Raw genomic sequence first — 15,289 nt, 5'->3', positions numbered from 1 at the left:
CATAGAGCCTTCCCATCCATGCAAGCTCTCCTTAATTCCCCAATCCATGGTCTCTTTAGATTGGTATTTATCAATTTGTGAAACATAAAAGGAAGAATGTGTCTAAAAAGTAAGAATATCTACAACAAAATACATAAAAGGAAGAATGATTATTCTTGAAATATGTTTCATGAAAATAGTATAGTGGGTGGGTGTGTAAGGACTGAACATGAGCACTAAGGCAAGCAAAAAAAAAGTGAAAGAGTTGAATGTAAGGTTGGTCCAAAGATTTCATGGGCCCTAAGTGAAACACTAAATAAAAGAAATATTATACTCTTAACATAAGCAAGGCCTACAATTCACAATGATTTATAAGTTCCTTAGGAAGAGGGAGTGTAATACCCCATGTGAATTACACCGAAATGTGAGGAATCCATATGCTATGTAGATATGAGACTGTATAATTGAGGATGCATTAAAAGAATTAATTTTTGTACTACCTATACCAGCAAGAGATATCTACTTTTCGATAATTCATCATTTAAGAATTTCATAGTTAAACGTTCTTAGCTTGGAGCAATTATAAGATGACTGACATTTTGGGAAGCTTCCTAGGAAGTGTGTAAGTAAAAACAAAACACATTGAAAAGTCTTATATTGTTTGTAGGGACATCCATTGATTCTGGAAGCAGTCTGCGAAAATTGTGGAGGTCTAGAAAAAGACTACTTATAAAGAATTCTGACCAACAAGGATGTTGAGTGAAATGTCATTGTATGAAACATCATAGAGTGTGAGTAATTGAGATGTCAATACTCAGGGGCATTACAAATAGTATCAGAACAAATCTTTCTCCTAATATGTTGTGGTTCGAGGAAAAATCGGGTGGCAAATGGTGGGCTTGTAACACCCCGTGTAAATCACATCAGAATGAGATGGTTCCAGAGGTTGTGTAGGTATGAGACTATACAATTGATGATGACTCAAAGGAATTAATTTGTACTACCTATACTAATAAGATGCATCTATTTCGGTAGCTCATTACTTAAGAACTCCAAGTTAAACGTGTTTAACTTGGAGCAATTATGAAATGAGTAATCTTTTGGAAAGTTTCCCAAGAAGTGTGTGAGTGAGGACAAAACATACTGAAAAGTCCCATGTTGATTTGTAGGGACAACCATTGGTCCTAGAAGTAGCTTGAGCAAATTGTTGAGGTCTTAGAAAGATTTCCTACGGAGGGTTCTGACCAACAAGGAAGTTGAGTGAAGTATCATCATATGAAGTGTTATAGAGTGCGAGATGTCAATACTCAAGGGCGTTACACCAAAAACCATGTTATTTATAGTCTTGACTCTAATTAAATGTCTTAAACATGTTTATGAGTGTTCGAGCCTCACTAAAACATAAATTTGGCCCATCATTAACTTTAATATATTCCAAACATGAAATCCTACTTCAAATGTGTAAATTCAACTTTATTGTTGGGGACATTGAAACTAAGAGTGAGAAATCTTGAGTTAAGCGCAAGAGTTGTGTTGAGCGTCGCTCATTCTGGATTGACCATAAATTCTTAAACATGATGCTTTTTGTAGTCTTAATGTTGAACACCTAAAAAATTGTGTTGAGTGCTAATTTTTAGCTATATCCTCTTTAATTTGGCTCATATTGACCTCTTTTGGTATACCTTTAATATTGATAAACATGAACTACTCCTAAATGATAATTTGTGTTCAATTTTTGTTTTTTTTTAAACGTTTGCTCCTTGTTGTAGTCATAGAGCTTCCCATCCAATGCAAGCTCTTCTCAAGTCCCCGATGCATGATCTTTCTAGATAGATTTATATCAATTTGTGAAACATAAGAAAAATTGAATAATGTATCTAAATGTAAGAATATTTGCAGTAAAGTACATAAAAGGAAGAATGGTTGCTTTTGAAGTAAGTTTCACGAAAAATTAAAATTTATATCCTTAGTAAGTATATAAAGTATGAACAAGAACACTACAACATACAAGGAGGGACAAAGAGATAAAGTTAAAGTTGAATTATTCAAATAATATTTACGGAAATAATTCTTAGTTAAATATTACTTATTTTTTAATTAAATTTCAAATTAATTAGAGTCCACTTTCTTTAATAAATCAGATAATTAAGAGAAAAAAATATTCTTTTAACATTAGGTAAGTACATTGATTCTTAAAATCTATTAAAGATATGTAATAGAATATAAAACTAATAAAGAACCAAAATTACACAATCATTCAACTATAAAAAACAAAAATAAATTTAAGTCAAATTCTTAAATAGTTATTTTGGGTAAAGAAATTCCTAAATAATTTGGGAATTGTTTTGTTTTTTAAGGGATTATTTTGGGAATCGTTGATATATTAAACTTTGTAGCTCTTTTAAGGTACTTCCTACATTATTAAAAATGTTTATAAACTTGAAAGAAAAAAAAGAAAAAGCTACCCTCAAGCGGAAAGAATCAACCTTCTTCCCTTTCATTTCTCACTTTCAGTGTTCACTCACTCATCCACTGTGCTTCTTCTTCATCATCATTCATCTTCTTCTTCTCCCTCTCCCTCTCTTCCCTTCCCAATGTCCTCTCTCCACCTTCTTCCCGGCGCCACCACCGCCCCCAACTCCGCATTCCTCCTCCGCCCCCATTCTCCCCTCTTCCCCTCCAAAACCCTAACCCCCAAAAAACCCAAACCTCCCTCCGCCCTCCTCCAGTGGAATCGCAAGCCCGAGCTCTCCGGCTCCACCCCCCGCGTCGCCGTCATCACCTCCGGCAAGGGTGGCGTGGGCAAGACCACCACCACCGCCAACATCGGCCTCTCCCTCGCCCGTCTCGGCTTCTCCGTGGTCGCCATCGACGCCGACGTCGGCCTCCGCAACCTCGACCTCCTCCTCGGCCTCGAGAACCGCGTCAACTACACCGTGATCGAGGTCCTGAATGGCGAATGCCGCCTCGACCAAGCCCTCGTCCGCGACAAGCGCTGGTCCAACTTCGAACTCCTCTGCATCTCCAAACCCCGATCCAAACTCCCCCTCGGATTCGGCGGCAAGGCCCTCACCTGGCTCGTGGACGCGCTGAAAGCACGTTCACAGGGCTGCCCCGACTTCATCCTCATCGACTGCCCCGCCGGCATTGACGCCGGCTTCATCACCGCCATCACGCCCGCCAACGAGGCCGTCCTCATCACTACCCCCGACATCACCAGCCTCCGCGACGCCGACCGCGTCACCGGCCTCCTCGAATGCGACGGAATTCGGGACATCAAGATGATCGTCAACCGGGTTCGGACCGACATGATCAAAGGGGAGGACATGATGTCGGTGTTGGACGTGCAAGAGATGTTAGGGTTGCCTTTGCTCGGGGTTATTCCTGAGGATAGTGAGGTTATTAGAAGCACCAATAGAGGTTTCCCTCTTGTGCTCAACAAGCCTCCCACTTTGGCCGGATTGGCGTTCGAACAAGCCGCGTGGAGGCTCGTGGAGCAAGATAGCATGCAGGCCGTGGTGGTGGAAGAACAACCCAAACGTGGGTTTTTCTCCTTTTTTGGTGGGTAGGATTTAAACAAGGTTATGCGTAATGGTGTGTATAGTTAGTTGGTTGGGTTAGAGCATGTTTGGATGAGTGTTGACAAAATTGATTTTGAATTGAATTGATTTGATTTATGTTTGAATGGTTTTTATTATAAAATTAAGTTAGTGGAAAAACTTTGTATAAAATTTTGGATCTTGACGCAAAAGCTCCTTACTCAATCAAATTTGTTACAACCCAGAATCAATTCAGAATTATCCTCTAATGTGAAATCAAACATGTGAAAATTTATCCAAAATTAATTTTAGACTCAAAATCAATTCTCCACCGTAGAACCAAACACGCACTTAATTAGTTACGGTTGTTTGTTTTTGTTTAATTGATTGGTTGAGTAGTGACTAGTGAGTATATTTGTTTTGTTAGTGCCTATAATGGACGGTGTTTGAGTATTTTTTTTAATGCTGTTGATGGTTTTATGAGAATTGAGAGAGTTCTGACTAGTTTGTAGAGCCTGCTGTGGTTTTTGGAGGTGTTGGGATGTTGGAGCTCTGCTGGAATCAACGATTCTTTTGCTTTGTTGATGAGTGAAGTTATGATATGATAGTCGATGAATGAAAATGAACTTTGTTAAGTTATTTATAATAGAGGATATGTTGTGTGCTTCATGTGTTCCCTTTGGTTGTTGTTCTTGCATTTGTACACTCGATGATGATGATGATGATCCTTCTGTTTTGGGTTGGGTTCTGGGAACAAAATTTATATGCTGTTTCTTGAGTGTTTTCAGTTCTATTCTCTTATTAGAATTGAAGTTTCACCTTGCTAATCTTTGTTAATCTTCAGTGTCATCCTTTATTGGGATGATTATTGAGACAAAAATTGATTTCTGATTGAAAAATAACGCCAAAAACATCTGAAGGACAGAACTTAAGTTTTGTCTCCATTATAATTGGCAGGATAAAATCTGCTGCAATGAACAGTTTTTTTGCTAAGTTGAAGTTATACTATAGTAATATGCGAATGAAAATCAACTTTGTTAATTTGTTTATAGAGGATATACTGTGTTCTTGATGTTTGTTTTGGTTGTTGTTACTGTGGCTGTTCACCGAATGATCTTTTTGGGTTGGGTTAACTGCAACAAAACTTAGGTTGTATTGGTTATGTTTTGTAATCAGAATTTAAGCCTTATTTTTGTACCCTATGTTGACCTTTAATGCATAATTTTATTAAGGTGATTACCATATCAAAACTCCTATTCTCATTGTTCTTCCATTTAGATATTTCATGGCATGCCCTTGTATTTGTTTCACCGAATGATTATCTTTTTTTGGAATTGTTAACGGTAACAAAATTTAGATACAATTTCTTAGGTTCTTTTGTTGTTGTTCTTAATTAAAATTAGAGTTTTACCTCAGTGAGTTATGTTGATGTTTAATATAAACTTTTATTAGGATGATTGCCGAGATAAAACTCTAATTCTAATTGGAAAATAACTCTAAAAGCCTTTAGAGAACTACATCTATATTTTTGTTTTAATTATAAATATAGGATAAACTTGCAATAGTGTCTTGGGTTGTGGAAGTATTTCAGTTGCAAGTGCTTATTCTAGACGGAGGAGGAGGAAACTGTGTACAGTATGATTTTTAAGTTTCTTTTGCTATTTCCATTCATCATTGCTAGTAATTTTTTGAGATTAGATTAATGTCTGTACTCTGTATCGTTTGGTTGACACCAGTCAAAGTGAATTGCAGCCATCTAGGTTCATTTTTGTTGCAAATACAGCATTTAGTGATTGCATAGTTTTTCACCCTGCCTTGATTTTATAGTAAAAAGTAAAAGGTTGGACCTTTGTAGATCTTATGAAATTTACTGCTTCGAGTAAAGCTACACCATAAATTGACGGTAAGCTTTCATAAACGCAATTAGATTTTAGCTAGTTTTTGCTGACTTTGATTACTTCCCAAGGTTCCTTGTGAGATGGTGTGATTGGCAGGTCGATTTGAAGCATGCTGGACCTGTAACTTGGAGAGTTGGGGCTGCCCAATGGCCTAATCCGTAACAGATTTATTTGTTTCTCAAACTTGACTTAATCCAACCTAAAACCTGATTGTTGGGATCAATGCAGTTGAATTGGAAGCTAGTTTTGCAACTGTTGAGTTATTTCCAAATTTTAGTGTGTTTGGTTTCACTTTCACTTAAGAGAAGTATTAGAACTGATTTTGCCTTTTATCAAACGTTATTTTTTGAAGATACAAATGTATGGTCATTGTCAGGTAAGATTAATTTTGTCGCAAAACCCTGATTTAACTAAAAGTGATCAAAATATTTATTATTCTAGATTGCAATATACACTAAATTTTACAACCCAAAGGATATGAGTAATGATGTAAGGTCTTGATGTATAAATATGTTGGGAAACGATTTATGTTGTTGTAGATTGTGTTTAATTTTCTAAAATTTTCTCGAGAGTCAGTGACAATTATGTATCAGTGATATTAGTTTTTGATTGGATGGATTGGAAAATACTTAATTTCTGATTCTGGATTAAAAAAATATTATAAATTTTAAATCAAATTTGCTTTTAAGGTAAAAATATCTCACTTTTAAATTTTTTTTTTAATGAAATCAATTTTCATTCATGACTAAATTCAGAAATAATTTTACAAATTTGATAAGTATGTCCCTCCTCCAATTGACTATTGAGATTGTTTTGGTACCACTTTTTGAGAGGGATATCAAGGCTGGTATGAGAACAATTGAAGTTGGAACTATGGCACTGTCAAGCAACTAAAAAAGGAAACACGTACACCAAACAGTACAGTTTAATAAAAATGCAGAATGCAAAGACAAAATCTATTTGAATGGGAAGAAGGAAAAGACAATGATTGACATTTAATAAGTAGGAGTTTTGTTATATTTTTCAACTTTCATCTCCATTTTATTTTCATTAGAGTCATTTGGTTGAAGAGAAAAAATATTATTCAAAAAGAAATTTTTTAAAAAATAGTATGAGTCTCACATTTTTTTTTCTTTATTTTCATTAAAATATTTTTTCTCTAATTCTTTTTTATTTTTTTCTCTTTCACATAATTAATCAACCTCTTAATAAATTTGGATTGGTTTTGCACGTGAGACTTTTAGGGAGTTAGATGTCAACATACTTGACAGTTGACATGCATATGTAACCATATAACCACCATTCTTCTCTAAACACCACCTCCAACCTCCTAAAAGTATCCTTTAAGCTATCACCCTTCATCTACTTATCCATCCAAAATGCAAATTTTCGCCCATCCCCTACCTTTTTATATACTGAATTGTTAAATCAATCACTCACACAACCCTTTTCATCATCATCCACCCCCCATATTTGCTTCCACCAGCAAGATCCCCCTACTAGAATCACACAACTCACCCCTTTAAACACATTACAACCCCACCAAAACCTTACACCATAAACTTTCTTTCTCCACCAACATTCCTCACCTCCACTTGCCCAAAAGAGCTAGATTAAAGGCTCTCAAGTCTATAATACCTAAACCACCCTCTTCTTTTCTCCTACACACTTTTTTCCACTTCACCCAATTTACTTTCCTCCTCAGTCCCTCCCATCCCCATAAAAAGTTTTAAATAAAGATTCTACTGAAGAAATAATACATGCAGGAGCTTTGAAGAAAGAAATGTTGAATTCACATTTTATTATACTGTCATATAAATGATAAGGATGACAAAAAAAAGATATATGGGCGGGCTTATTTGCTAGTGTTTCAGTTATAAATCATAAAGCAAAGATAAGTCTAATATTTAAAATTTTTAACATATAAGAATTTAAAATTTTTGAATAAGGAATTATACTCAAAATAATAATTTTTTTTGTTGTAGATATCATTAATGTATCATAAAGTATAATAATTTTTAAGTTATTAATTACTATTTTGTAATATATATAGTTAGTTGAAGATCCAAATAATTATATTTAAAATAAAATATGTTGAAAATAAAATAAAAGAATTAAATTTTGATTTAATATTGCATATGTATAAAATTTTATATTAAAAAGTTAAATTTCGTTTCATACTATGTGTAATAAATGAACAATTTAATCTGAAAATAATTTAAAGGGAAATTTCATATTTAGGTCAAAATAAAAGGTCTATTTTAAACTAATATTTTTTAGAAAAGTTATCATAAAAATGCTATTAAATTATTTTCAATTTGGCAACATGTGTAATTATTAAATAAATAGAATGACAATAAATAAAATATTTAATATGAAAATAACTTTCAATATAAAATGGAGTAGGATTTTAAATGCTATTTTTATTATTTCCATAAACAAATAAGCATTCCATATTTGATTGATTTATTTCATATTTAATATCATTATGATTATTTCCATTTTAAAATGAATTATTAGTAAAAGTAAATTCCACATTCAAATATTTATATTTCAATGTATTTCCATGATGTTTATATAAATGCATTAATTATAAAAAATCATTAAAATAAATTGAAACTAAACATTTTTTTATATTTTTAATATTATAATATAAAATCTTGAATATATAAAAAATTATTAATTGATTTAATATAATAATTAACATGGGTAAATATTTACGGTCAATCATGTTTACGTGGATCAAATATTTTATTTGAGGTAATGAAAATTTCTCAATAATGGATCAAGAAAAAATGATGAAGATTGAAATATTACACGCGGGCCTGTGTACATATTTAGGTGTTAAATAAGGTAATTTATTTATTGATGTGATTAAAATTTTAACAATATTAAATTGTTTTTTTAATTTCAATTGTAATTTTCATTTCGATCAAGAGTTTGGCGCTAAGTTAATCTTTATGTGCAAAACCTTTTTTTAATGTACATTAATTAACGCAGAAGTTGTAATCAATAAGAATTCTTTTAGAATTTGCATGCAAAGTTTTCTAAACAAGGTAATTAAACGTGTAAATAGAAAAATATTATTGGAATGTATGTCATAATTTCATTCTTTTATAATAATCAAAATTTTAGAATTAATTACATTACAATATGTGTCATAATTACAAATTTTTAAAAGAATCTTGTTAACGAGTATTTTTAGAGCATTGAATAAGAAATTAAAAGGAAAAATTTATAATATAAAACATATGAGAATGTAAAAAAATTATGAAAATTATAATTTTATATGTTTCAATAATTTTTCTTTTAGTTTTTTAATCAATATCTAAAAGCATCAATTAACATTTACCTTTTTAAAATTAGTTACATTCAAATGTGTGTCATAATTACAAATTCCATAACATGTGTTATCATGTGGTGCTTAAATTCATAGTAATCATTGAAATGTGTATTATAATGACAAATTAAATTGATTTTTTTAAAAAAATCTTGTTAACCAACTAAAATTAAAAAGTATTTATTATGTACTCCTTCCTATTCATACCCACGCTTTATACAGTTACTTATATTTGGTTGTTATAGTAGAGATCGATGTGCTATCAGGTTTAGTTATATCTATTGGTGGGTTACAAGATTCTTTGAAGATGGTATCACTCTCGGCACCGTTAGAGTATCTAGAAGGGGTTGAATATGAACACCCTAATACAAGAACATCTATGGTATACATGTTATCTACTGACATCTTGTGGGATCTCCAACAATACTACAAGAAATCTCACAGGATTATCCTACCCACTTTAAAGACCATTGAGGTTCTGTTCAGCAAAAGATATTCCTTAATATGGAGACTCACACTCTAGCTTTCTGTGGTGCTGTTTTGGATTCTCTGTCATTTGAATTGATGGGATCAAAAAATTTATTGAGTTTTAACTTCCAATTTCCCCTTCTCTTCTTATTTCTTTGGAGTTTTCCCCAATTGAAAAAAGACTTTTATCACCCACTATTCTTGGATTTAGTTTTTCTACTGTCTCTTTTCATGCTGGTCATGTATTACTCCTTTAAAATCATACAATTTTCATGATTTTTAATATTAAATATCACCATTAAATATTAACACAACTATTATACAATGTTATTTTGATGAAATAACATAAAAATTAAATTCATTAATCCTAATAACTAAAGAGAAGTCAATCACTCTTAAATATGATGTTTTATGTGCTAATTAATCATGATCAATATCCCTAATTAATGTGTAACTAGTAGTGACCCCACACATAGTAAACAATTCTCACATATAAATATCAATTTTTTGTTTTCCGGTATCCTTTTCTTACCATATATAAAATTGTCCAATCCAAATGTCTTTTGACTTAAGCATTATATTCTTTACAAATATAATCGTATAATTAGTTTTGGTTCATTGCACTTCATCAAAGTCGGTGCAGTCTGATGAACCTTCTATTTTGCGTGCGAGTCAAAATTTGTCAAATAAATATTATAAGAATAGGAATTAAAGAATTAAAAATAAATATATAATGACATAATTTAAGATATTATGTAAGCAATGAAGTGGCCACTTCCTATGTGTTTCTAAAAATTTGACAGGTGTGAATTACAAGGGGAACACCGCCAAACAATTTTAGGAAAATTTGTAATCTCAATCCATTTGAAACAATTGTCTTTTTCTTTCTTTGTCATTCCATTTGTAACAATTTTTCTTTAACTTTCTCGATCCATTTGTAACAATAGACCATTGAGAATGGTAAAGCGTATATGTTCCACTAATGTTGCTTTTCTTTATTGGAACAGAAAAAGCAACTGGAGAAACCAAATGAGTAACGCTATGTATAGCTTGCACGTTTCTTGATTGAATAATCATACATAAATTATTTTTTATTTTAAACATTTTATTAATATCTCTTCCTTTTTATTTCTTTTTTTATTATGTTATAAACTCTATTATATTTATATTTTTTTCTCTCTACCTATTAGATAACATTCGGGTGTTTGTCAAACTTTTTTCTTCTTAATTTGTGTGAAAGGGACCAAAAACAAAAACAAAAATTAGTGTCACTCTACTCTAACGCCCTAGCCCCTAGGAAACTTGGAATGACTTTGCTTGCTTGTGATTGAGTTTGACAGGCTTACAATATTTTGTTTTGATTTTAGCCTTCAAGGTGTATGAGATGCACCCCCTCCTCAATTACTAGATTTGTTTAGTTTTGAAAAATTATAAAACACATTTCAATACAAGGGTGATTTCAAGCTTGTTATATTTATCACGTTTTATAATTTGGCAAATTTTTATAAAAGGGTTCAAATTTAATAGGTCGGTTATCAAGTTATCAACTAAAGGAATGGAAGACACAAATTTATGCATATCGATTTCAATTAATTTGTTTCAATTTAACCCAATTATATCTGGGATACGTTAAGAGAGCTTTTCTCTTGAAAAAAAGATTAGAGAGCTTTTATAGTATCATTTATGTTATTTGTCGATCAAAATTTCGGTAACTTATACTAATGCTTAATATTAACTTTTATTATACAAATTATTAAAATACAACTTCAATTTCTATCATAGAGCATCACTAAAACTAAATTAAAAAGCTACATCTAAATTTTATTTAATTACTCAGTTCGTCTTTTTGGAGTTCATTAATTCAGTCCAAACCAATAAAGTTTCCAAATTGATAGTATGAGACGGGCTAATCCATTAGTTTTGGGTGTTGACTTTCGAGCCCAGCTTAACTTTACGGAAAGTAAAAGAAAAACAAAATGATTAGTGTGCTGAAATATTATCAAATGAATATACACTTAAATTACTTTTCTTTTTTTAAATAATCAGAGATACCTTGATTCCTAAAAAGAAGGAGTTTAAAACCCAAAATTAGATTAATTTCAGATACCTAAGTTTGATTCCGGATAAATCAAGTTACCAATTTAATTGGTACACCTTAGTTAGCAATGATGCTAAAAGATTAGTGGGTGCAAAACCTTTATAGCGATTATGACGTTTTAAAGTGTAAACTGGAGGACCCATTTTTTCTAATTTCTTGCAGGTTAAACGGGGGAGTGTGACACATGGCTAGAATCGTTTGAGTGAAAGTGTGACCTAATTACTCAGTGCTTCCCCAAATATTAAAAAAGATTAAAAATACGAAAAAGGTGGGAGACACTAGTAGCACTAGCTAATGGCGTAGGGTCAAAGGCCAAGTGTCACATGCACACGTACGAATGTGGCACACGTGTCAGCTTGTAGGGTTCCCCAAGTGTTGGACCTATCACCTATTTTGTGTGAGGGACAAAGAACGACATGGAAAAAGTGAAGTAGGGGATGTTGTTGGGAACTATTGAGGTAGGCATCGTGGATGCCTACGACATCGTTATTATCTAATAGTGGAATCCAAACCGCGTTGAATCATGTTCATGTCCATCACAACTACTATTAAATAAGGACACCCAATGAAGAATGTCAATTATGCAAATTTATTATTATTACTATATTGTTTAGGTAACATTCACAAAATAATTGAATTCAAATATGTTTCACTTTTAAAAAAAAATCTAGAAAACTATTTATCTGTGTAAACTATGAATTTAGGGATATTATTATTCATAGTCCAAAACTCTAATATACAGGAGTGAACTAGGTTGTAAAACGAAATGAAACATTATATCATAATTTTGAACCTGATTTTCCCCCTAGAACCTTAAATATGGAATCTTTTGTTTTTGCCAATGATTTATTAAAAATTTAGATAGTAATTATTTTTTAGTGGTTTGTGAAAGTCAAATGGTTAGATCTAAAACTTATTTTTGGACATACTACTTACAATTTATGTGAGTTTAATTTTTGTTTATTTCGTCCATGAAATTCAAAATTGATCGAGGGCTCTCTCTTTTACATATGATGTACCTCTAACTCTAGAAAATCAGAGCAAAACATTTTCTTGGATTGAAAAATTCTTTTGGGGCGGTTTTCATTATAGGTTATAAAATGGCTTTTCGAAAGTATGAGTTTTCTGTCCATAAACAACTGTCATACCTATTTTGTCCATAAAACGTAGTATTGAGCGGATCTAATTTGGTTGAACAGTGTGTATAAATTATTATAAATTTTTTTATATTTGTATTCAATTTCTGTAGATGAGAAAAATATCATACACATTATGAAATGTTTTATGACAATTAATCCGAAAATGAATTGTATTTTTAATAATATACTTTGGATTTTGAGTTTGAAACTTTGTATGGACATTCCTTGATTTGTTGGAATGCCTTGTTGTATTTACTTTTTTTTTCTTTTTATCTATAGGAACAGAAGACAAATATTAAGAGATTGATAATACTCATACCATGCTTAATCAACTCAATTAGATTCTTTTAAGGTTTAAATTCTTTTTAAGGTTTGAACTTTTGATGGAGACTAAACATATATATGTTGAATAGTCACTTTAATTTTGAAGGACATTAGTGATATTTCAAGTTTTCTTAGACATCTAGGTTTATTATAGGTCATGCGACATTCTTAGACTCATAAAGAAATATATTGAAAAGGTTCTCAAATAATTTAATACACATTCTCATTTTCTATGTCATGCCTGCTTATAAAGGTGGAAAACTCTTTAAATCTCAATGTCCTCAAATTGATTTAAAAAAAGAAGGTAGTTGAAAGGTATGATGTCCCAAAAGCCCATGTTATTAATAATTTGATGCGTTAGGAAGTAACTTAGTTTTTGGTCTTAAGAAAGCCAATAAATAATTGCAGGGTAGTAAGAATTATATGTTAACCTATACGAAGTTTGATCAACTTAAGGAATATTTGATACCGGAGAAATTTTCATTTTTCTAGCAATTCTAATTTGGAAAATTTAGTTTTCCAGGTTTAGTACTATTTTTAAATAATATATTTTTAAGAAATTATGATTTTTGGAATCGTTTTTAACTCACATTCTTACAAAATAATATTCTTGTGGTGGGAGATGAAAATTCTACTTTCCTAATAAGTTTAATTTTTGTTTTATAAAAACGTTATGTTACTTTTCTTAAATTATTTAATATGTGATAAATAGTTAAAATTATGGGTAAAAATATTACATAACTCTTTTTTTTCTAAAAAAGTTATCTAAATTTTTTTAATAGAGAACTAAACAAATTTTTTTCATTATTAGGAAACATGATTCTTAATATTTATGATTCTTAAACATGAATTTCTTTTCCTTATCAAACGTCCCCTAAAGGTCATTGGTCTTAAGAATTAAGATGGCTTTTTATAGAGGAATAAAAAATTATTTAGATAATGTATAAGGACTAAACATTATGCATTTTAAAAAATGAACATTTTTTTAAAAAAAGACTAAGGGTGTGTTTGGAACATATGAAATTTAAGGGGTGAAAGTGAAAATGCAATTAAATGAGATAAAAGTTGCAATGAAATGAGATGAAAGTTTTTGATTATATGTGGGCTCCACCTGTAATATTTTTACCTTAAAATGAGATGAAAGTGATCGATGATGTAAGAGCACCCGCATCGGCACCCAAAAAAGCAATTTTGGAGGAAGAAGCACGTTGCTTCTGAAGTAACCCCCAGTGCAACCTAGCCAAAATTATTGCTTCCAAGGCAACAGTTGCCTTCTAAAGTAACGTTCCTAGGCAATCAAAAAGTAAAGAAAAAAGAGTGCAATGTAACAACAAAAAAAAAAAAAACTAAAGAAAAAAGAGTGCAGTGTAATTTTAGCTATTAGAAAAAGTTCTAGAGAACTCAAAATATATGTTACCCAATTCCTAATTACTAGACAAATTAAAGAATAGTTTTTTTCTCACTCCTTACAACTTTGAATGAAAAACGCAGACACACAAACAGATATGATTAAAATTTCTCACTTGACACACGCATTTTGAAACAATTTTTCAATTAAGTTATGTGACAAGAACGTATTAATTAGACCCTTATATCACTACGTGACCAAACTTTACAGTATGATGTTAAAAAGTGTATGCGGTAGGGTTGACATGCAGTTAATGAATTGAATGGTCGACAATTTGGTATTCAACGTCATATTCGTATACTTTGGCGGAATTTTAGTTATGAACCACTTGATTTTCCATCCTTCGCACGAGCATGTTACGAAATGCAGCCACATCTCAGCTTTCAATCCTTTAATTCTTCACTCTTTCTTGAAACAAAAGACAAAAAAAAAATGGTACCCAAAAGCCAGCCAGATACCTGTTGTTTTCCTTTGGATCTTCTATACCCTTTTAGATCTGCATGGGGTGGTAAAGTTGTGTGGCCTTCACTGTTCTGACTTCTGCACCTCTTGAATTGGGACTGCATTCCTAGCTAGTGGAAGCTAGGTTCGATGAATATTTACTTGACTTATATAGCATGTTTGGATTTTGGATGGATATCCTTTAAATTTATGGAAACTATTTCAAAATTACAGTGTTATCATGATTTTTTTAAAGTAACTATACCTTGTTTTATATTCATCTTGATTTCACAATTTATTTTGGTTCACCTCTTAGTCATTCCAAACATGTTTGCTATTAGTTAACAAGGATAATGTATAAATTAAAGTCTATTTTTAATTCAGCCAACAAAATGTGAAAAATATATGGGGGGAGATGTTAGTTTTTTTTCTCTCTTTCTTTTATGGTATCATTGATTTAAAGTATGTATTGACTTTGTTAATAATTAATTTTATTAGAAAACTTAATTAAACATCTTAAGTGGAATTTTTCTTTTTATTTTATCGATTTTATTTTATTATTTACAAGATTCTAACATGAGTTTTATTTATGAGATATTAGTTAAATTCACTTGAACCAATAATGTTGCTAGAAATGTCAGTTTTTTAAATGAAC

The 15,289-nt window shown here is 31.4% G+C and overlaps 1 protein-coding gene across 1 annotated transcript; it reads left to right on the top strand.

Annotated features, from left to right (window-relative positions):
- The first annotated feature begins 2,405 nt into the window (after positions 1-2,405).
- Positions 2,406-5,748, top strand: LOC114388991 (putative septum site-determining protein minD homolog, chloroplastic). The gene has a single exon (XM_028349549.1). The coding sequence runs from the start codon at positions 2,574-2,576 to the stop codon at positions 3,546-3,548; it is 975 nt and encodes a 324-aa protein (XP_028205350.1). The 5' UTR covers positions 2,406-2,573; the 3' UTR covers positions 3,549-5,748.
- Positions 5,749-15,289: the final 9,541 nt, after the last annotated feature.

The sequence above is a fragment of the Glycine soja genome, chromosome 16, assembly GCF_004193775.1.
Source record: "Glycine soja cultivar W05 chromosome 16, ASM419377v2, whole genome shotgun sequence".
NCBI lineage: Eukaryota > Viridiplantae > Streptophyta > Magnoliopsida > Fabales > Fabaceae > Glycine > Glycine soja.
The sequence above is the reverse complement of the archived record's forward strand: the minus strand, read 5'-3'. Positions and strand labels throughout refer to the sequence as shown.